Source organism: Schistocerca serialis, chromosome 5 (genome assembly GCF_023864345.2).
Source record: "Schistocerca serialis cubense isolate TAMUIC-IGC-003099 chromosome 5, iqSchSeri2.2, whole genome shotgun sequence".
Lineage (NCBI taxonomy): Eukaryota > Metazoa > Arthropoda > Insecta > Orthoptera > Acrididae > Schistocerca > Schistocerca serialis.
Window position 1 is genome coordinate 579657092 of NC_064642.1, and position 23112 is coordinate 579680203.

Here is a 23112-nt window from a genome sequence, read left to right on the forward strand (position 1 = left end):
CCGCTCTCCCCCCCATCACCGCTCTCCCCCCCATCACCGCTCTCCCCCCCATCACCGCTCTCCCCCCCATCACCGCTCTCCCCCCCATCACCGCTCTCCCCCCCATCACCGCTCTCCCCCCCATCACCGCTCTCCCCCCCATCCCCGCTCTCCCCCCCATCCCCGCTCTCCCCCCCATCCCCGCTCTCCCCCCCATCCCCGCTCTCCCCCCCATCCCCGCTCTCCCCCCCATCCCCGCTCTCCCCCCCATCCCCGCTCTCCCCCCCATCCCCGCTCTCCCCCCCATCCCCGCTCTCCCCCCCATCCCCGCTCTCCCCCCCATCCCCGCTCTCCCCCCCATCCCCGCTCTCCCCCCCATCCCCGCTCTCCCCCCCATCCCCGCTCTCCCCCCCATCCCCGCTCTCCCCCCCATCCCCGCTCTCCCCCCCATCCCCGCTCTCCCCCCCATCCCCGCTCTCCCCCCCATCCCCGCTCTCCCCCCCATCCCCGCTCTCCCCCCCATCCCCGCTCTCCCCCCCCATCCCCGCTCTCCCCCCCATCCCCGCTCTCCCCCCCATCCCCGCTCTCCCCCCCATCCCCGCTCTCCCCCCCATCCCCGCTCTCCCCCCCATCCCCGCTCTCCCCCCCATCCCCGCTCTCCCCCCCATCCCCGCTCTCCCCCCCATCCCCGCTCTCCCCCCCATCCCCGCTCTCCCCCCCATCCCCGCTCTCCCCCCCATCCCCGCTCTCCCCCCCATCCCCGCTCTCCCCCCCATCCCCGCTCTCCCCCCCATCCCCGCTCTCCCCCCCATCCCCGCTCTCCCCCCCATCCCCGCTCTCCCCCCCCCTCCCCGCTCTCCCCCCCCCCTCCCCGCTCTCCCCCCCCCCTCCCCGCTCTCCCCCCCCCTCCCCGCTCTCCCCCCCCCTCCCCGCTCTCCCCCCCCCCTCCCCGCTCTCCCCCCCCCCTCCCCGCTCTCCCCCCCCCTCCCCGCTCTCCCCCCCCTCCCCGCTCTCCCCCCCCTCCCCGCTCTCCCCCCCCTCCCCGCTCTCCCCCCCCTCCCCGCTCTCCCCCCCCTCCCCGCTCTCCCCCCCCTCCCCGCTCTCCCCCCCCTCCCCGCTCTCCCTCTCTCCCCCCTCTCCCCCCTCTCCCCGCTCTCCCCCCTCTCCCCGCTCTCCCCCCTCTCCCCGCTCTCCCCCCTCTCCCCGCTCTCCCCCCTCTCCCCGCTCTCCCCCCTCTCCCCGCTCTCCCCCCTCTCCCCGCTCTCCCCCCTCTCCCCGCTCTCCCCCCTCTCCCCGCTCTCCCCCCTCTCCCCGCTCTCCCCCCTCTCCCCGCTCTCCCCCCTCTCCCCGCTCTCCCCCCTCTCCCCGCTCTCCCCCCTCTCCCCGCTCTCCCCCCTCTCCCCGCTCTCCCCCCTCTCCCCCCTATCCCCCCTCTCCCCCCTATCCCCGCTCTCCCCCCTATCCCCGCTCTCCCCCCTATCCCCGCTCTCCCCCCTATCCCCGCTCTCCCCCCTATCCCCGCTCTCACCCCTATCCCCGCTCTCACCCCTCTCCCCCCTCTCACCCCTCTCCCCCCTCTCACCCCCCTCTGCCCGCTCTCCCCCCTCTGCCCCCTCTGCCCCCTCTGCCCCCTCTGCCCCCTCTGCCCCCTCTGCCCCCTCTGCCCCCTCTGCCCGCTCTGCCCCCTCTGCCCCCTCTGCCCCCTCTGCCCCCTCTGCCCCCTCTGCCCCCTCTGCCCGCTCTGCCCCCTCTGCCCGCTCTGCCCCCTCTGCCCGCTCTGCCCCCTCTGCCCGCTCTGCCCCCTCTGCCCGCTCTGCCCCCTCTGCCCGCTCTGCCCCCTCTGCCCGCTCTGCCCCCTCTGCCCGCTCTGCCCGCTCTGCCCCCTCTGCCCGCTCTGCCCCCTCTGCCCGCTCTGCCCCCTCTGCCCGCTCTGCCCCCTCTGCCCGCTCTGCCCCCTCTGCCCGCTCTGCCCCCTCTGCCCGCTCTGCCCCCTCTGCCCGCTCTGCCCCCTCTGCCCGCTCTGCCCCCTCTGCCCGCTCTGCCCCCTCTGCCCGCTCTGCCCCCTCTGCCCGCTCTGCCCCCTCTCCCCGCTCTCCCCCGCTCTCCCCGCTCTTCCCCCCTCTCCCCGCTCTCCCCCCCTATCTCCGCTCTCCCCGCTATCCCCCCCCTCCCCCCCGCTCTCCCCCCCTCCCCCCCCCTCCCCCCCGCTCCCCCCGCTCTCCCCCGCTCCCCCCGCTCCCCCCGCTCTCCCCGCTCCCCCCGCTCTCCCCGCTCTCCCCGCTCCCCCCGCTCTCCCCGCTCTCCCCGCTCTCCCCGCTCTCTCCGCTCTGCCCCCGCTCTGCCCACGCTCGCACCCGCTCGCCCCGCTCGCACCCGCTCGCCCCGCTCTCACCCCGCTCCCCCTCCCCTCCCTCTGCCACCCTCTCCCCCCTCCCTCTGCCCCTTCCCACCCCTCTCTGTTTCCCCTCCCTCTGTCCCACTTTCCCTCAAAAAGTAGTATCAGTAGCAATAACTTTTAATTTACGTATGAGAAATATTGTGAAATGGCTGTAGAGGGACGTAGTGCACTGTGTTTGTGTGAACTTGTGTGTTAAACAGTATTATAATTGTTGTAATTGTGTATGTTTTAGGGAAGACACAGCAGCGCACAGAAACATTTAGATAGATTGATGAAGACATTGGAATCTTATTTCCATCCAGCAAATTTTGGAAGATGGTTCATAAAGCTGAAAGATTTCTTAAAGAAGCTTCCAATGTATTTTATACAACGGTTGCATTTGTAAGTAATTTAGTGACAGTTTATTTAGTGTCCATTAATAACACAGTGGTTATTTGCAAAGCAAGCAGAGGCATAGAAACTTGGGATTTTACTATCTATGATGCCTTTTGTGTCATCTTTGCTTCTTTCCTTCCACATACAAAGAGAGTCCTTGTTAGCCTAGGTTCTGAGTTACCTTGATCCCTCCTCCCCTCCTCCAAACCCAACATGCTCCAACCAATTCTCCCTTACTTCCTGACCAAGGAATTCGAGTTTCAGAAGCTGGGAGAGTTGTTATCTACATTTGTATGCTTCTTTTATTTGTACTGAGAGTAGCACTTCTAAAGGTGAGTGCCATCCAGTCCATATGTCAGTCTGTAAATTTCATAACATTTTGTATTGAACTTTCAATTTATAGAAAACAAAATGAATAGTTTTTAAGTAAATAATATAACTTGCATTTGCTGATAGAAAATCAGTAAAAACTGTAAAATGATGAAACATCTTTGATCCATCCACTTGAATTTTTATGAGAAAGTGGTCATCTGGAGGAGTGGTCTTCCTAAAGGGTGATCAAGGTAAAATGTGGGGGCCAAACATCATCATTTAAACACAATGACAATAACTGCTACAATGAAAAACCAGCTCTTACAACATACTGATAACAGTAATAATAAATAAATACATACATACCTAATTGTTAAAGAAAGTGGTCATCTGGAGGAGTGGTCTTCCTAAAGGGTGATCAAGGTAAAATGTGGGGGCCAAACATCATCATTTAAACACAATGACAATAACTGCTACAATGGAAAACCAGCTCTTACAACATACTGATAACAGTAATAATTAATAAATACATACATACCTAATTGTTAATGTAATGAAATATATGGAAATTAGCATCTGCACACACTTTTTCATACATTTGTTTACAGTCACATTCTTGTATTCCTTTTCCACCTCAGATAGTAAGTACATCAGTTTCTAGTTATAAAGCTCAGAAGCAAAGAACTTGTAATTAAGTAATACTATGTAAGGCAATTCCTAATAGGAATTCTCATTTTCACTATCAGTGTTTTAGTTGTCATTACACTGAGTATCTTGGTTCATGTCTGCAGTTACATCTTCCCAATTATCACCATCCGATTTCTTCATTCACTGTAGAAATATCCCATTCAGTATTGGCAGCATTGCACAGTCGACTGATTCATTGCCACCTTCTTCTCCAATGTCCACATTTTATGAAGATTGAGAACCAGAATTAATGTAGCATTTTCTAATTGTTTCATTTTTCACTTCATTCCACACACTTTTAATCCAGCTGCCAGCATCACCTATGGTCACAGCCCTAGCTAACTCGTACAAGGATGTGGTATTGTCCATTTTTGCAACTTGGTAACTTGGAAGCTTCTTTTGGTAATTAAATTTGAAAGACCGGATCACTCCTTCATCAAAAGGCTGAACACACAGTATCATGTTGGCAAGGAAAAAAAAAAATTATTTCTATATTTGATAACTTTTTTGTTGCAATGACATGGTGCATTATCTACGACAAGCAGGATATTATGTTTCTGAATGCTCATTTTTTAATTCACATATCATCCACACACGTTTATTTGCAAACCAAGAGACAACAAGCAAGGAAATGTCATTGTTTTCGCCATTTTGCCACCTTTGCACTGATCACTCTTCGCAGTTAGTGTTTTGTCTGGAACAGGTTTAAAAATAGACTAGTTTCATCCATGTTGTAAATGTCACTATCACAACAGCCACTTGCAATTACACTGAGTCTCAACTTCAAGCTGTATACAACATCCTGAGTAATGTCTGCACTTTCTCCACAGACTGCTTGGAAAACAGTACGGTGTTGAACACAAAATCGGTTCTGTCAGCTGTTGCTTGCAATGAAATTAGGAATTCTGAGATCAGAGGCAAATTTAAGATTTTTTTCTTGTAGCATTGGTCCATTAATAATCAATCTTTCGCACATGCTCTATTAATCCACTCTAAAACAGCATTATTAATGTCTTGGAAAGGCTGCCACCATCTTTTCTTTGAATTTTTGTTGGTGTTTTCTTCCCATTCCTTAACCTACCTGCCACATTTTGCAATTGGATTCTGCATTTGACTTTTTCCAAAATTAAACTCAATCGCTAACTGACACTGAGATTTTCCTTTCTCTCTCTCTCTCTCTCTCTCTCTCTCTCTCTCTCTCATTACAGAAATTTGATGTTCTAGTGAAAGAACAAGAAGTTTTCTTTTATTTGAAGCAGCCATAACTGTTCACTACAGAGGAAAAATCAGAACTGTTTGCTATTTGACAATGAAATTTTAGAGATTGTTGTATCACATATTCAACGAGAAACCTTACAGTAATATGGTATTGTCTCTCTCTCTTCTATGATTGGTTGTGGTCATCTTAAGGGGAGGACATAATTAGTTAAATTGTGGTGGCTGTTTGGGTAAGGGGTGGTCGTCTTAAAGGAATAAAGATGCATTGATCTTATGGAAGTTTTTTTCCTGTTCCGTAAAAATATGGTTCTTGAGAAAAGGGATCAACCTCGAGGGCTGCTCGCCTTGAGAGGTTTCGTTATAGGTGTATCTTCCTCCATGCATTTAAGCACTTTGTCTCCAAATTTCCACAATGCCTCATGGGTTCAGGTGCAGGTATCTTTTACATTGAGCACAGTTCCCTAAGCATCAGTTATATCTGTACTGTGCAAGCCACCTTCTGGGGTTTGATAGAGGGTACTTCTAGTATCAATATCATTCGCCCACTATCCTGTTCCACTTGTACATTACGCATAGGAAAATGACTATCAGTAGGCTTCTACAGGAGCTCTAATTTGTCATATTTCCATTTCATATTTATATTTGTGAGATGTCTGTGAAAGGAAGTTCTTCAAACATCTGCTCTTGAATTTTAAGAGTAATTCTCTCCATGATGTACAACACCTCTCTGGTAGCATCTGTCAGTGGAGTTTGGTGAAAATCTCTGTCTAGATTATTAAAAAAAAAAAAAATAATAATAATAATAATAATAAAATAATAATAATAATAATAATAATAATAATAATAAAAAAAAATCCTTGATGAAATGTGGCTCTTCTTTGAATGTTCTGTGTCTCCTAAAGTAATTGTACTTGGTAAGGATTCCAGACTGAAAGCAAAATTCTATACTAAGTTGCACGAGTAATTTTTAAGCCACATCTTTCATTGATAAGCTATATTTTCGTAGCATTCTTTCAATGAATTTCAGCATGACACCTGCTTCTCCTATAGATAGTTTAAGTAATTGTTTCGCTTGAATTCAACCTGAATGGATACTTTGAGGCATTTTATGGTTCTTACTGTTTCCACATTTTTATCAACAATAACATAATTACTGTAATGAGTCTTCCTAGCTAGGTATGTGCAGTATGTTTGATTTATTTATTTTTATTTATTTTAAGGGTAAACCAACAAGCCTTGCAGTAAGTGTTAATCCTCACACACACACACACACACACACACACACACACACACACACACACTACCAGCAAACTTGACAATGCTTCACAATTGCTAAATATATATGGAAATTGAATATATATTCTAACCTGTGGTACACATGGAAATTGTATTAGGTGCAAACTTCATCTCCTAATTGCAGTTTCACCCACTTAGGAGGTATACAGTTGACCATCGGAAAAACACTGATCATAAGTAAATTCCAATATATTTGAATTTCTGACCTTGTGCTTTTTTCATTGTTACTGCAAGTGAAACCTTTACATTGAACCTGTAAATTGGTTGGGATCATTGGTATAAGAGGCGTGAGAGAGATCTCCCCAACTGATGGATCTGTGAGAATCGTGCCTTCAGTGACATTATTTTGCTTAGTTTTAATCTGTGAAAGGATAGCATTACAATGTTTTGAACTATTTACATTGTGTAGTAGTATTCTGATACAAGCCGGTAAAGCCATAAAGACAACTTCTGTAATTTACAGTTTTTCTGTTAAAACTAAACTGCACATTCTTGTGTCTACAACTTTTGGAAAGAAAATGAAACCACACATTTCCACAGCTCAGCATACCATATTCTATCTTGCAGTTGGTTTTAACGGAAAACCTGTTTTGAACGTTTGTTAGAATATCGTGTAAAAATTTGAAGTAAATAGATAAAGAACTTTTCGACATTTTTGCTAACCACAGTTCCCCTCTATATATCAGTATAGATAAGTATAATTTCATCTTCTTATTTTCTTTGTCTACTACTCATTCAGAACAATAAAAAAAGAGGTGCTGCAATGGTTAAACACCGGGCTCATATTGGAGAAGATGGTGTTTCAAATCCTAATCCGGCCATCCAGATTTAGATATTCTGCTGTTTCCCTAAACTTCTTAAGGCGAATGCTTTGATTGTTCCTCTGAAAATGACGTAACTAATTTCATTTCCCAACCTTCTTGAACCTGATCTTGTTCTCTGCAATGATATCATCGTCAGTGGGATGTTAACTACATTACTGCCTTTTTTCTGTTGGTAACAACACTAGCCCAACACTATAGTGCACATGTACTTATTGGTTTTCTATGATACAGATGCATATCTTAGTCAGTGAAATATAGAAAACAGAGAAAGGCAAAGGTAGATCACCTACTCTAGTCAGGCCTTGCCGAGAAAGCAGCACACGATTCCCCTTCCCAACAGTATTATAAATTGATTATTTTTACAGCTTTTGATTTTCTCAAATTGTTTTCATTTTCAGTGAAAGACACAAGCACTTGACATGGGAGACTCCAGTACCTGACAGTCATAAATTAACAGAAGATGACATTACAAACTTTGTAGAGAGTGTGAAACCTGTTGCACTTCAGGCAATGTTTTCCAAATTGGGACTTACAGAAATCAACCAAGCTATGCAACATTTGGCAACTTTGCGTCCTAATATAGTAATACCTCTTGTTGTTGATCGGTAAGTTGCATTAAATATTTTTATGTAAGGAAAGGAATGTTATCGTACTTACAACCTCATAATGTCATCCAAGTTGAAATGCTTTTTCATCATCATTACTACTACTACTACTTCTTTGTGCATTTTACTCAGGAAACTTCATTTTTCTGAAACAAAAAAAACTAACCATTGTATTTGTATACATGCTCTCATGGACACACATATTGGGAGGTACATTAGTTTTGTGTGAAGTTTGCAGAAGCCATGTAATTATTTTACTATTTAGCGTTTCATTACTTTTACATACAATGTAATACTTCTTATTTTTTGTTAAAGTAGTGCCTGATTTTCTTTTTTTTCTTTTTGTTTCAGCATGTATGCAAATTTAGAGACAGTGACAGAACCTCATAAGCTCACTGCTGCAATGCAGTGTATGGTGGCAGTTGCGAGACCAATGGTCCAGGGTGCTCGGTTGGGTTACAAAGAAGGCCCTACACATGTTATCCCACTGCTGATGTCAGTGCTTCCTGGAATTGATCCAAATGATGTCAGAAAATGTTTCGTGACATTTCAGTTTATTGCAACATTCTCAACATTGATTCCAATTGTGGACTCCTCACAAGCGTCAAATTACTGGAGTGATCTCACAGAGGTAATGTTGATTAATTAAAAGTGCCAAGAGAGTAACTGTAGCCTGATTACTTTAAAAAGTGGAAATTGTCAATTATAAATCTTTTTGTCCTAAAGCAAAATTGCTTGAAATGTTGTTTGTTAATTCATTCAGATTTATACTTCATACAACTCACTAAAGTTTCCATCAACCAGCTGCTTACAGTCTGAAGGTAATACTGCTATTTTTGATAGTCGTTTACTGTGCTGACAATGAGATTGTTACTTTTGGAATACTAACTCACTGATGTACTCCACAGATGGTAATATAACAACCACAGATTCCTTCTACATGCCTCATAGTGTAATAATGCCACCACTGGCCTCCGTTTGCCATACAAATTTGAAGTAAGTGTTAGCTTGAGAATGGATTGTTGTGACCCACCTTTGTAATTAATTGATTTTGATTGATTGATTCTATTGCTCATCAAGTTCTGTAAATCTCACTATGAAGGAGAGCATTCAGGGGTATGAAAAGAGACATATTATGCACTAACAGGCAGAAGCAATCACTGCAGGCTACTTCTGTAATGACATATTACAATAATCTACTCAAATTGGTAATTAGCTAATGAATAGGGAACTTTCATTTGTCACACCTAGTGACTCATTTTTATTGTTCTGTGAGGCTCTCATGATGTTAACACCGTAACCATAGGTAATGATATAATATGAACAGTAGCACACATGAATCTGCTGCATGAACTTCCAATTACAGCAATATGCAATGAACTGTGTGCTGTGAAACATATGCGCCTACCCAATATTGCCCTACACTGTCATTCATGCCATTGGTTGCTGTCTGTTCTGTTACAGAAAGTGGACAAATCTTCAAGTCTTCAGTGTTCGTATTTGTAGATGAGGCATTGACATTGCAAAGTTCAATTGTGGCTTAAGGGGAGTTGGAATGCCCTATCCCAACAATGTTAAAATTTAGTGATTTGGCTTCCCTGTATTTCAGGAACAACTGTAGCCATTGACATGAAACCTTTACAGGACATTAAACTGTATGTTCTGAGTCTACTGAACTACAATAATTGCATTTCAGCCGCTGCTTTTGTAAATACAATTTGTTAATTATACGGTTAAAATTTTGTGTACATTTTTGTACATTGTTCTAAATAATTTTAATTATACATAACATTATGTTCTTCTTTTAGGTCACTAGACTCGGGATACGTATGTTATTACTCCATGAAAATTTGAATACTCTACTCGAAGTGGTTTCTGAGATTTAGGGAAAAATGCAACAAAAAAATGTTAATTTTCAGGAACAACTTCTAAAGTTTCAAAAGACTGTAACTCACTCAATATATGCTTATTTTTTATTTTAAGTCACTCAAAATCATCCTGCACCATACTATATATCATCCTCTTGATCTTTTTCCAAGTTTTTTTCTTCTTTTCTTCTTTCTGGACTCCTTAGTGGCCAACTGTAGTACATACTTTGCTCTATCAATGTGAACCTTGTCCATCTGTTAAAGTCCTCTGATGCTGCTTGCTCCAGGATTAATTCCCATATGCTGTAGCACCTTCACCCTACCAATGTTGCCATCATTAAAAGCAATAACAGCATCACTGCCCCCCCCCCCCCCCCACTTTAATGTCTTCATTCCAACAAAAACAGTTTTTGGTAAGTGAGTCCACGTAATATTATTGAATGAGTCATTGGGATTTTGAATCTGACCATGCAGCCACTTCTTCTGTAATTCAGGATTTGCCAGGTCTCTGTAAATAGGTTTTATGATATCTATGACTGCTGCTGGGATGGAATGTTTATGGCTGTATGAACTGTTTGAGTACTGCACCATGAATCAGGTCCAGGAGGGCAAAGGTGGTGTACTGGTTTTTCATCAGTTGACAGTCTGTGAAAGAAGGTAGCTCGTACTGCCTGCTTCACTTCCAACAAATCCTCAGTATTATTTCTAATGGCCATCCCATGATACTGCTGTAGTTCATCAGTCATTTTGTCTGTGAGCCTGCCTCTTATGGTTTTACCACCAGAGAGTTTCTTGTCTCTCAAACTTTGTTTCAGCTTCCTCAACCAGGTGCCCATCCTTTTCTGGACATGACCAACACTGTTAATCTTTATAATACAGCAATCCACAGCCTTCTATATAAAAAATTAACGATTTTATTAGATCTTGACGTAATGCACATAATAATTTTAACATTTTCAACCAGTGTAGATTATATTAAAAAAAAATTTTTCCCATGTGTGCTTATAAGTGTCTGTGTATGTGCGGATGGGTGTGTGTGTGTGTGTGTGTGTGTGCGCATGAGTGTATACCCGTCCTTTTTTCCCCCTAAGGTAAGTCTTTCCGCTCCCGGGATTGGGATGACTCCTTCCCCTCTCCCTTAAAACCCACATCCTTTCGTCTTTCCCTCTCCTTCCCTCTTTCCTGACGAAGCAACCGTTGGTTGCGAAAGCTAGAATTTTGTGTGTATGTTTGTGTTTGTTTGTGTGTCTATCGACCTGCCAGCGCTTTCTTTTGGTAAGTCACATCATCTTTGTTTTTAGATATATTTTTCCCACGTGGAATGTTTCCCTCTATTATATATCATTTTATTTGGAGAATTACAAATTTTATAATGAGATAAAAATCCGAAAATGGGTTTTTTTTTTCTGTTCTTATTCCCCTTAATTTACTAGTTCTGATAACTCATCATGTGTTGCAAGATGTCATTTGTGTTTTGTAATGAGAGATAAACTTTCAGAGTACAATGTCTCTTTTACTGACTCATGTTGTGTGACAAACATCTTACACTTGTAACTTCAGCTATGTTAGTACTGTTACTTCCATCACTACTCTTACCTTCTCCCTCTCCGTCCTCCGGTCTCCTCCGTCTCCCCCTATACATAGTAGAACTGCATACTTTTTAAATGTCAAAACAGTATGTTTCATACAAGAAAGTTGAGTGTGACTGGTGATTCACTAAACACTTCAGTTCACCGTGTAAAAAGTTGAGTTATGATAAAAAAAAGTCACCATTGTTTTAATAATGTTCTGTGACAAACACACCGCTTAAAGAATTTCCCAACCTAGGCAGGCTAGCTCACTGAGATAGATGTCACTTGCAGTGTGCGTTTACTTTTTATGAGTTCTTTTTTTATTTTTTTGAAAGAATTGTAGTATATGTTAACTCTTTGACTGCTGAGGAAGAGTTAATTGTCATGCTGCACTGCTCCACAGGTGCTGAGGTTGCATTTAAATGCAGCTGCAGGGTTTTTCTTTGAGTACTGTTGACGTGTATACATATTGAACAGTGATGGGGGGGGGGGGATAAAAGCTGCTTAAATAATTAAAAAAATAAATTTTGTGAGAGTAATTGGAAAAAAGGAGGTAAACATATCCTGGGTGAACTTTAACTGGCATTAATATCAGCAGACCCTCAATATTCAATACATATATTCAACATTTAAATTTACGTACTTCTTTTTCTTGTTGCCGCCATTGTGCATAGAGCTTGGTATGACAATACTGGTTCCGGATCGCCCCCTTCTGCTCACGCAAATTATTCTTGTCTGCTTTGATCCTCTTGATGCAGGATTCTCGGCACGTTGCAGAATGATAAACAGACGGGTATGGTCATCGTGAATGTACGAATAAATTTTGCTATTGTGATAACTTTCTATAACACCTTTTAATGTACAAGAGGAACACACACATTTTAACAATATTAACTCAGCGGAACTTGTCATACGTCCACCTGCTACCACTTATAGTGACAAATGGATGAATATAAAGAAATTAAAAAATTGAAGAGCATATCTCTACATGTTTTGTTTGTGACCCAATAGTATCGCTGGTACAAAATAAAATGATACCATACAATATCCTTTTCTGCTGATGTCTAACTGCTGCGGTCGTATTACTTCCATATCTTGGTGAATAAAAAAGTTTCATGTATTTATCATAAAACGAAATTGCCTCTTTGCTTGCTGTCATTTACAAAGAAACTCGTTTTCATCATGTCTTAAACCGCTTATGAATTATGATGATTGTTAAGACCACATGATTCCTGATGCACAGGGATGGAAATCGGCAAGTTGCGCATGATCGTTCTCTGGGTAAAATTTTGATATCTTGTCTGCATTTCGTACTTGGCAGTCATGAGCGGAAGTAAACCATACACAAAGTTTATGCAATGTAGTTTTACCTCTGCAAACTCTTTAAAATTTCTTGCAGTTTATCACTTAATGTGATGCTTCACAATAACTGTGATGAAAAGAAATTCAGTCCTTTATTGAGTTAAGATATCAGACTGTAAGATGTGCAAAAATCAAATCTTCTTCACTGAAGTTTTCTTAAAATCAGATGATAAGTATTTCATAGTGGTCTGAATGCTATCTCTCTATCTCTCTATACACATCACAGTATTTGGTGAACATTCCAGTGACAACAAAGCTGGTTCAGCACGGAATGCAGAGAGCACATGTGTAGGAGCAAAAGGGTTAATTCTCCTTGATTCATTTTGTAGGTTTTCATTTGAGAAATGGTGTCAGAGATCACCTAAACTCTTATATTATCAATTATTGGCTCTTGCTTGTCCCAGTACCTTTTTGTCTCAAAAAGCTCTAAATTTTTGAATTATTTCTTTTCCTCATTGAGATGCCAGATTTAGCTATGTACATGACTATAGAACAAATCACAGTTTGAAGATGTCATGATTTTGCATTGGTTGGGATGTTTCTCTGATAACTAATGTGTAGTTTTTATTCCAACTTCCTCTTCTTTGTCATCCACCATACAGCATGTTGTGTATTTATTCCTCAACATATTTCTGCTTTCCAATTGTTTTCCTCTTTCACATTCATCAATGAAGGGGTTGTTCCAATTCCCATTATAAACTGGTTTTAATGTGAGACTTGAAAACTTGTTTTACTAATCTCTATTTTGAGCTGAATAAGTTCCTCACACAACTTTTTCAATGATTCTGATAGGCGAAAATATTATCTGTAATACCAAAACTATATTTCATGTAATTTTTGTTGCCATTCTCTGACATAGCCACAAAATACAGAGAACAAGAGTTTCTTCCTGTTGTGTTCTTTTAAGGCTGTGATCTTCTAACTTTCAGTTCCAAGACTGATTGATGCTGATGGTCTACCATGTGCAAGGCTTTTCATCTCGGCATAGCTACTGCAACCTACATCCATGAACCTGTTACTGTGTTCAAGCCTTGGTTTCCCTTTGGAAGTTTTTCCCCCCGTACCCTTCCCTCCATTACCAAATTGGCCATTCCTTGATGCTCCAGGATGTGTCTTTTCAACCTGTTCCTTCCTTTAGTATAATAGTACCACACATACATTTCTGCACCCGTAACTTTTATTCAGTATCTCTTCATTAATTATGACATCTGCCCAGCTAATCCTCAGCACCGCATTTCAGAGGATTATATTCACTGCTTTTCTGTACTGTTTATTATCTGCATATCAGATGACAACTGAACCATGTTCTTCGTCATCAGTTTCTTTGATGTTCTATCATCTCCTGCTTAAATGAGGGACATCCAGCCTAAGACTCCTCCTAGCCCTCCTAAAGTGGCGTGCAGTCATCCACCCAACCTCCACAACAACATAGTCCATCCCTACATCTACATCTACATCCATACTCCGCAAGCCACCTTACGGTGTGTGGCGGAGGGTACTTTGAGAACCTCTATCGGTTCTCCCTTTTATTCCAGTCTTGTGTTGTTCATGGAAAGAAAGATTGTCGATATGCCTCTGTGTGGGCTCTAATCTCTCTGATTTTATCCTCATGGTCTCTTCGCGAGATATACGTAGGAGGGAGCAATATACTGCTTGACTCCTCGGTGAAGGTATGTTCTCGAAACTTCGACAAAAGCCCGTACCGAGCTACTGAGTGTCTCGCTTGCAGAGTCTTCCACTGGAGTTTATCTATCATCTCCGTAACGCTTTCACAATTACTAAATGATCCTGTAACGAAGCGCGCTGTTCTCTGTTGGATCTTCTCTATCACTTCCATCAACCCTATCTGGTATGGATCCCACACCGGTGAGCAGTACTGAAGCAGTGGGCGAAAAAGTGTACTGTAACCCACTTCCTTTGTTTTCGGATTGCATTTCCTTAGGATTCTTCCAATGAATCTCAGTCTGGCATCTGCTTTACCGACGATTAATTTTATATAGTCGTTCCATTTTGAATCACTCCTAATACCTACTCCCAGATAATTTATGGAATTAACTGCTTCCAGTTGCTGACCTGCTATATTGTAGCTAAATGATAAAGGATCTTTCTTTCTATGTATTCGCAGCATATTACACTTGTCTACATTGAGATTCAATTGCCATTCCCTGCATCATGCGTCAATTCGTTGCAAATCCTTTTGCATTTCAGTACAATTTTCCATTGTTACAACCTCTCGATATACTACAGCATCATCTGCGAAAAGCCTCAGTGAACTTCCGATGTTATCCACAAGGTCATTTATGTACATTGTAAATAGCAACGGTCCTACGACACTCCCTGTGGCACACCTGAAATCACTCTTACTTCGGAAGACTTATCTCCATTGAGAATGACATGCTGCGTCCTATCATCTAGGAACTCTTCAATCCAATCACACAATTGGTCTGATAGTCCTTATGCTCTTACTATGTTCATTAAACGACTGTGGGGAACTGTATCAAACGTCTTGTGGAGTCAAGAAACATGGCATCTATCTGGGAACCTGTGTCTATGGCCCTTGTGGACGAATAGCGCGAGCTAGGTTTCACACGATTGTCTTTTTTGAAACCGATGCTGATTCCTACAGAGTAGATTTCTAGTCTCCAGAAAAGTCGATTTCTAGTCTCCAGAAAAGTCATTATACTCAAACATAATATGTGTCCCAAAATTCTACAACCGATCGACGTTAGAGATATAGGTCTATAGTTCTGCACATCTGTTCGACATCCCTTCTTGAAAATGGGGATGACCTGTGCCCTTTTCCAATCCTTTGGAACACTATGCTCTTCTAGAGACCTACGGTACAGCGCTGCAAGAAGGGGGGTAAGTTCCTTCGTGTACTCTGTTTAAAATCGAACTGGTATCCCATCAGGTCCAGCGGCCTTTTCTCTTTTGAGCAATTTTAATTGTTTTTCTATCCCACTGTCATCTATTTCGTTATCTACCATTTTGCCATCTGTGCGACAATCTAGAGAAGAAACTACAGTGCAGTCTTCCTATGCCTGTGGCAGTCCCAAACCCTTGCTACCACCATTTCCTATTCCTACCACATCAGAGGACGGAGGCCAGGCCACCTGTGAAAGTAGTCATCATATACCAGCTCTGCTACAATCATTGTACAGCTTTTTATATTGACTACCAGCCAGCTGACTACCAGGATTAATGGCCACCACCAAACTGTGGCCGAGATCAAAGTGGACCACCGTGTGGCACAGTATGCAGCTGAATATAACGTGCTTGATTTCAATTGCTGCTTCACAACTGGGCCATCGGATTCTTCCCTCCAGCACCAGCTTTTCTGAACTACAAAATTAGGAGTTATCCATACAAAACATTCTCCACTTCTGAAATCATCCCAGTCTCAGCCTACAGTAACATACTGTCACCCCCCTCCCCTCTTGACAGTTTCTGCCCCCTCTGTCCTGTTACCTCCCAATTCATATCCCCTAACTCTCACTGTGCACTGCTCTCTGCCAACACACACACATTGGTCTTTTCCCATTCTCTGCTCGTCTCCTTTTCTGTCGCCCCCCTTCATCCCCCGTAGCCTCTCGCTGCTGTGCCTGGCAGCCTTGTCCTGTCATCTAGTCTGTGTATGCTCTGCCAGACAGTGCTGATTCCTGTCCCTTCACCCGTATCTTGTGAACTGGGCTTGCTCGAAGGCAACAGTTCTTCAGTACCATGGGGCTCTTCACTCTTGATCTCTGTATATTTATTGAGAGTCTGAGTTTCAAGTATGAAGTATGTAGCTCCATCTGGTTTCCTTAACTAACATTGGATTATTGTACATACTTACGGTACACTCTATAATCCTATTTTCAACCATCTTTTGCACTTCCCTGTGCACCACTGATCATAAACTTATAGGAACAGGGTAAGGCTTACAAATGAATGGTGTGGCATCCAGCATCTTAAATTTTGATGTATACTCTCCTATAATTCCTGGTTTACTGGAAAATACTCCTTTGTATCTAAGTAAAATATAGGGTTATTTTTGCTTGGTTGTTTATTAGACCCTCATGTCTTCAAATTCATTTGTTTCATAAGATCATTGACCCCTCCTGTTGCATTATTGGCGGTCACTACCTTAGCTATAGTTAGTAAATAAGCAGAGTTGATTTCCAAATTGTGGTTAACTATTACTGAGTTAATTTTAAATGGTACTTCATATGTGCAGTCTTCATTTTTCCAGTTACTTCCTTGGTTCAAAAATCTAGCAGTACCTTATGAGCTTGTAATCAATCTGAAGCAAGCAGTACATCTAAGTTTATATTAGGTGCTACCAATAAAACCTGCATTAATGTAAAATTATTTATTATTATAGGTTACCCAGTTTCTTTCTTTAGAAGTTGCCTTTTCATATTTTTTTTTAGATATTATTGAAATTTCACTACCTGAGTTGACGTGAACATCTTCTGTACCAAAGATCTTCCTGACTACCTTTGGTTTAATTTATTCTTCTAATAACCACTCACTTCTTGGAATGGTAAAGGCAATTATCTTTTCAACATACAGGTCTATAAATGCATTGTAATGTCCTCGATCCTGGCCCTTAGATGTAAATATTGGAGAGGGGTTATTCGATTGACTACTGCCAACCTTATTTAACTGACTATAATTCTGTTTGTTTCATAATATTTACTTTCATTTCTTCTCTGGAACTTGGATGAGTAACAGTTTCCATAATAATTTTCCACCTGTCAGTTTTTGCCCAATGTATAATCTTTGCAGTATTTATTTAACATATCCAAACCCTCCATAAGCATTAACAGATTATTAATTGTTGCCTGTCCCTGGTGACAAACCTCTTTTCTCACATGATGTGGTAATCTTCGTGCTAATACTGTAGCATAGTGAGGGTCATCTAAGCAATTAGATGATTACTTAGAGATTTCACCCGATACCATTCCTTATACTGCTGTTATAAAATTTGCGGTTAAGTAACTTGAAATCATCCAGGGATTTAAATTCTTCAGAATGTGCTATTCTCTACTTGGCTGCAGCCCCCTTCAAGGTAACTGTGTGCAAAATCTATTTTCTTTGAATCCTTTAGATAATGGTCTAGAAAATACTCTCAAAAAATATGTCACATGTAGCTCTACCTCTGGTTTAAATTTTGGTGACTGCTGAGACAAATTTTCCTAATTGCAGCTCTTCGATTAACTCTCTTGACAGTCTGGTGTTTTCACCAAACTACTTTTTTTGTTAATTCTTCTTTAGTTCTTTTTTAATCCTTCCCATAGTATTTGAAATACCTCTTTATTTTTAACAAAATCAACTGCAGAATTAGGTGTACTCAAGGTTGAGTCAGTTCTCTCTTGCGCCTTCTGCTCAAGTAGGTCATTTATTTCTTCCTACCCTCAGGGGCTCAGCATTCATTTGCTGAATACGGGCTTGGCGACCCCAGGGTTCTTGAGCTGGGGACTGGTAAGCGCCACCAGTCCTCTGTCACCGTAAGTTCAGGTCATACTTCAGCGACCACTGTGTGGCACAGCGGTGGCTGTTGTGTGTTTCGGAGAATGGTGTTCTAGGCATCACCGCCTGAACTGCAAGGAAGGTAGCCTCTATAAAAAGAAACCTCTACCTCAAGGTGTGCTATGTGCTGAGGAGGTGAATAGCTGTTGAGGTAAAAACAATCTTTAGCGGGAAACCTCTGGGGCACCTGCTGCCCCCCAGTTGTATAAGGCTTGCTCAGGCATGCAGGGCTCTGCCTGGGTCGACAGTTGTTTCCCTAGCATCTTGTGGGATCCCTTTGGAACTGTCTCATGAAACTACTACTCCTGATGGGACGGGTGTACCGCCAGGAAGCACCTACACCCACTCCTCAAAGAGAGCTTGGTTGGCGAGTCCTCCCGAAAAGAAATCTCAAGAGTAATAGTAACAGGGCATTAGTTTGCCATAACACTTTCATTGTAATCAATTGAAACAGGGGAAGCTTTGAGAAGATATTCCCTTTCTTTATTCACAAGGCATTGGAAGATATTGCTGGGTCTGAAAAGTGTCAAACGACTTCGTAATGGAACGCTTTCAGTTGAAACCTGCTAATTCCAACCAAATATCTAAGCTTCTGGCATGTAAGGCCTTAGGTGACTACCCAGTCGAGGCTGAGTTGCATGACACCCTTAACTTTAGTAAGGGCATGATTACCTGCTGCGATATAATGGAGGTGGACCCCTCGGAGTTACGTGAAGAGTGGAAGAATGTGGGTCTCACGGAGGTGCAGAATTATATGAAGACAGTCAATGGCAAATTGGAAAAATCAGCAATATTTATTCTAAAGTTTAGTACTACAGAATTACAGGAACATATCCTTGCAGACTATATCCACCTTAAGATTCGCCCTTTTGTTCCTAACCCCATGCGATGCTGTAAATGTCAAAGATTTGGCCATACCAGTATGGGATGTAATGGGAAGGCTACATGTGGCAATTGTGGAGGCTCTGCTCGCAAGTCAGGAACTTCTTGTACACTTCCTCCAAAATGTGTAAACTGTTCTGGGGATCACCCATTGCGGAGCAGAAAGTGTGGGGTTTACGATGAGGAAAAGAAAATTCAAGAGTTAAAGCAATGAGACACATACCTTGTGGTGAAGCTAAAAAGGCTTTCAAAGCCATGCAACCGCCAGTTTTTGCTACTTCTTTTGCATCAGCCCTTAAGGCACCATTCGCTAAGTGCGATGCCTCCACACAAACTCAGACCACAGAGTCAAGTACGAGCACATGCACTTGTCGATGTATGTGTGGGAGAAACGCTCCACTTGCAACTGAGGTCATTCGGAAGCCGTCAGCAGTAGGCTTACCACTCTCCAACATCAGAAGGCAACTAAGTCATCCCCGCAACCCAAACAACTACCTCCTTCTGTCAGTAAAGAAAAATGTCCTTTGAAAAAGTAGTTCCAAGTCCAAGAAAGCAGCAGGTAAACCTTCGGATTGATGAGCTCTCTCACTTTCTGATGGAGATTATGCTCTTGAGGTTATGGACTTCCAATCGGAAGAACCAGAGAGCACAGAACCGGCTAATGTTCCCCCTGACCTCCCCGGTAAAACACCGCCTCCGAGGGAGAAAGAAAATAACCACCATCGCTAACCAATGGCTTCCACAGTGCCTCTGTGATGCAGTGAAATTTGAATGGATATCGCTTACATTAGGAAGAATTGCAGCTGCTGGTCCAGGATAAACCTATCTGCATCTGCTTTCTAGAAACTCATCTTAAAGTCACACACACGCACCTGCATTACGGGGCTACCACACATACAGGAAGGACGATACTTCTGGAGACAGGGTTAAAGGTGGAGTGGCTATTTTCCTTGATGACAGATGCCACACCTATCCTGTCTCTCTTAACCACAACCATGCAAGCAATTGCTGTGAAAGTTCTTTTTACCCTTTACTATCACAGTGTTCTTTGTGCCTGCCCCCCAATGATGCTTTGGATGCAGACGCGCTGGCAGACCACCTCCAGGCACTCCCACACCCATTCCTCCTTGTGGGGGACTTCAGTACCCACAGTGTGCTGTTGGGTTTGGCTACTACTTGCTCCAGGAGTCGGATGATCGGGTGACTTGTCCATTCTGAGAATATCTGCCTTCTGAATGCGGGTCAGACGACTCACTTTTCCACAGCTACAGCGTCTTTTTCAGCTAGTGACCTTATTTTTGTTCTCCAGCCATTGCAGACTCGGTTCAGTGGGAAGTGGCTCCAGATTTACGTTCTAGTGACCATTTCCCAGTGTGGATCTGTCTGCGGAGTAGGACGGTGGCCAGCACGATACCACGCAGGTGGGTGATACAAAGGCAGGGTGTCTACAACCTGGGACAACCGGGAGATCCGGGAAAAACCTGGGAATTTTTTCATCCTGGAGAAAACTGGGAAAAACCCGGAAATTTTTTTGAATTCTGGGAAATTTTTGATTGTTTTTGTTCTCATTTAAATTTTGTAATTTTGACTGGTAAGAATCAGTACTCTAACAAAGGATATTACTGTATACTGCTACTGCAGAATAATACTGCAGCAATAAAACATGAATGAGAGAAAAAAACTGAAATAAAACTTAAATTGCAAAGGAAATGCGCCATATACAGCAACTAAACACAGTGCTCATACAAGCGTCTGCCAACAGCAAAATGTGTCAAAGATTTTAGGAAGACTATTCAATGCTTTGTAACGACAAATTGCCCCCGACGAGTATGACGTCACAACTGTTAACATTAGATTTGTTTTAGCAGTTACGAGTGGGATCATGCGCATGCACAGTACCTTCTTCCGCATGTGGCTGTTGGCCGTGTAAGCAGTTACAGCAAAAAAAAAAAAAAAAAAAAAGTGGGGGTGCGGGGCAGCTAGGTGCTACCGGGAAAAATTTTACTGGCGTGCCCAAGCTGCCAGATTGCGCAGCAGCCCTGGATCTAGGAGTGTGTGTGTGAGTGTAGGGGGGGATTGATTCATATTCCTGAGGAGAAAACCTTGTTTCACAAAGCACCTAGCATCCAGTGCACGTTGGTCTATCAGGTATTCGTATGACTTTGAAATGTGTCCCTGTTGGCTTTTGAACATTCTTGAACACATTTTAAGTTGATTTCTGAATGAATCATAAGTTGATTTGTGAATGCGTGTGCATAGTGTACATGATGTCTCTGTCAGTGGAATACTCTTCGCATCTAGAAATAAAAAAGGGGCTATACGAGCTGAGCAGAGTATAGCCGAACGAAAGAAAGCCAACCACTGTCTGATTATGTGGTTGATTGGGTTTGCGAATGATGAGATTTGTTATGATTACCAGCGAAATCCATAGATTCAGACTACCAGAGTGCAAATAAATGACTAACAGGAAGAACAGGTAAGAAAGATTATGTGTTATCTTCTCGGTGTGTCCAAGAAAATGAAATTTTGACAGAAAATTTTTGGCCAGATCAATTTACTAGCAAGGGCCAGTTGTACAGTCTCCGGCTAGCAGCCGCTTTAAGGTCTATTCTGGAAGTAGCGCGGAAAATGCGTTGTACGAACACGGAATAACGCCTAACCCGAGAATAATCGCAGGATAACTAAACTGCTGATTCTGGCAGAGTTGGTCAAGTTAACCGGCAAATAAGCTTTGACACTGGCAGGAATAGATACAGAATTAGTGATGACAACATTGTTTGTTAGAACGAGGAAGGAGAAGAAACGGTGAAATCACTTAAATTATGGAAGAATATGACGAATCCAAATTTATATAAATATTTCGCACTGCTACTTTTCGATCTCATGCTTGAGAAACTGGAGTGTATGAATGAAGTGTAAAACTATTTCCTAACGTAAAGTCTTTTGCATGTAGTAAACTTAATAGGCATTTGATATTGGTACTTTGTGAATTATATTCTGGCGTGCTATAAAAATACCATTTCTGCCAAAACAGTCTCGTTTATTTGGCGTGTGTTACAACTGCTGCAGTATTATAAAGGCCTATTTTGTTTTATCTCGCAGATAGTGACAAAATACAGGTTAATCAGCTCGAGAAACCATACCAGTCTTGGGCCTATTTGTAATTACACCTTTTTCAGTACTAGACAGCAACATTTCGATTTTTCATGTAGCAAAACGTTTGACGAACTTTGATGAGGTAACAGATCCTTTCACGGAAAGGAAAGCATGCCATGTAAAGCTGTAGCAAGATTAGAGAGAGAAAATTCTAGGAGCTAAGGATTGAAGAAATGTGTACGGTCTTGCTTGTCTCTTTTTCTTTACTGGGTTTATGTATCCTATAATTAATTTTATGTCACACAAAGCAGCAAATTGTTAGCTAATAGGGAATAAAGAGTGCAAATTTTCTGAAGAGTAATTTTTTTTTTTTTTTTTTTTTTTTTTTTTAAATAACAAAGAAGGGGGGGGGGGGGGGGACAGGATGTCAAACCGGCCGACTGGAAGCAGGAGAGGCATCATGGGGCATTTTAAGTTCCACTGTCCTGAATATAGTTTGATGGCATCCAGAACAAAATATACACGTTTCAATTCCACAGACCGAAATACAGTGACGTGCGATAGAAGAATTCTGTGTGAAGAGGTGTGGCGCTGCACTTTGGCACACTTAAGATCAAATAACATATCTTACAATTCCTCGGACACGTATGTTTTATATATCGGATTCTTCAGAAAGATGTGCACTACAAAATGAACATATTTTTGAAAATTCGATTTTTTTTATATATATGACACATACATACACACAAAATTCAAGCTTTCGCAACAAACTGTTGCCTCATCAGGAAAGAGGGGAGGAGAGGGAAAGACGAAAGGAAGTGGGTCTTAAGGGAGAGGGTAAGGAGTCATTCCAATCCCGGGAGCGGAAAGACTTACCTTAGGGGGAAAAAAGGACGGGTATACACTCGCGCGCGCGCACACACACACACACACACACACACACACACACACATATCCATCCACACATATACAGACACAAGCAGACATATTTAAAGACAAAGAGTTTGGGCAGAGATGTCAGTCGAGGCGGAAGTGCAGAGGCAAAGATGATGTTGAATGACAGGTGAGGTATGAGTGTATATTACTATTTCTACTTGTACTCGGGTCTGCTTCTACTGTCACCTC

General features: G+C 43.0%; 1 protein-coding gene across 1 annotated transcript in view; it reads left to right on the forward strand.

Annotated features, from left to right (window-relative positions):
• Positions 1 to 23112, forward strand: part of LOC126480677 (proteasome activator complex subunit 4-like) — a 215911-nt gene that overhangs the window by 29183 nt on the left and 163616 nt on the right. Inside the window, exons 7-9 of the mRNA XM_050103901.1 lie at positions 2610 to 2758; positions 7488 to 7694; positions 8046 to 8325. Of these exons, the coding sequence (XP_049959858.1) occupies positions 2610 to 2758; positions 7488 to 7694; positions 8046 to 8325 (636 nt within the window). The remainder of the gene's footprint in view (positions 1 to 2609; positions 2759 to 7487; positions 7695 to 8045; positions 8326 to 23112) is intronic.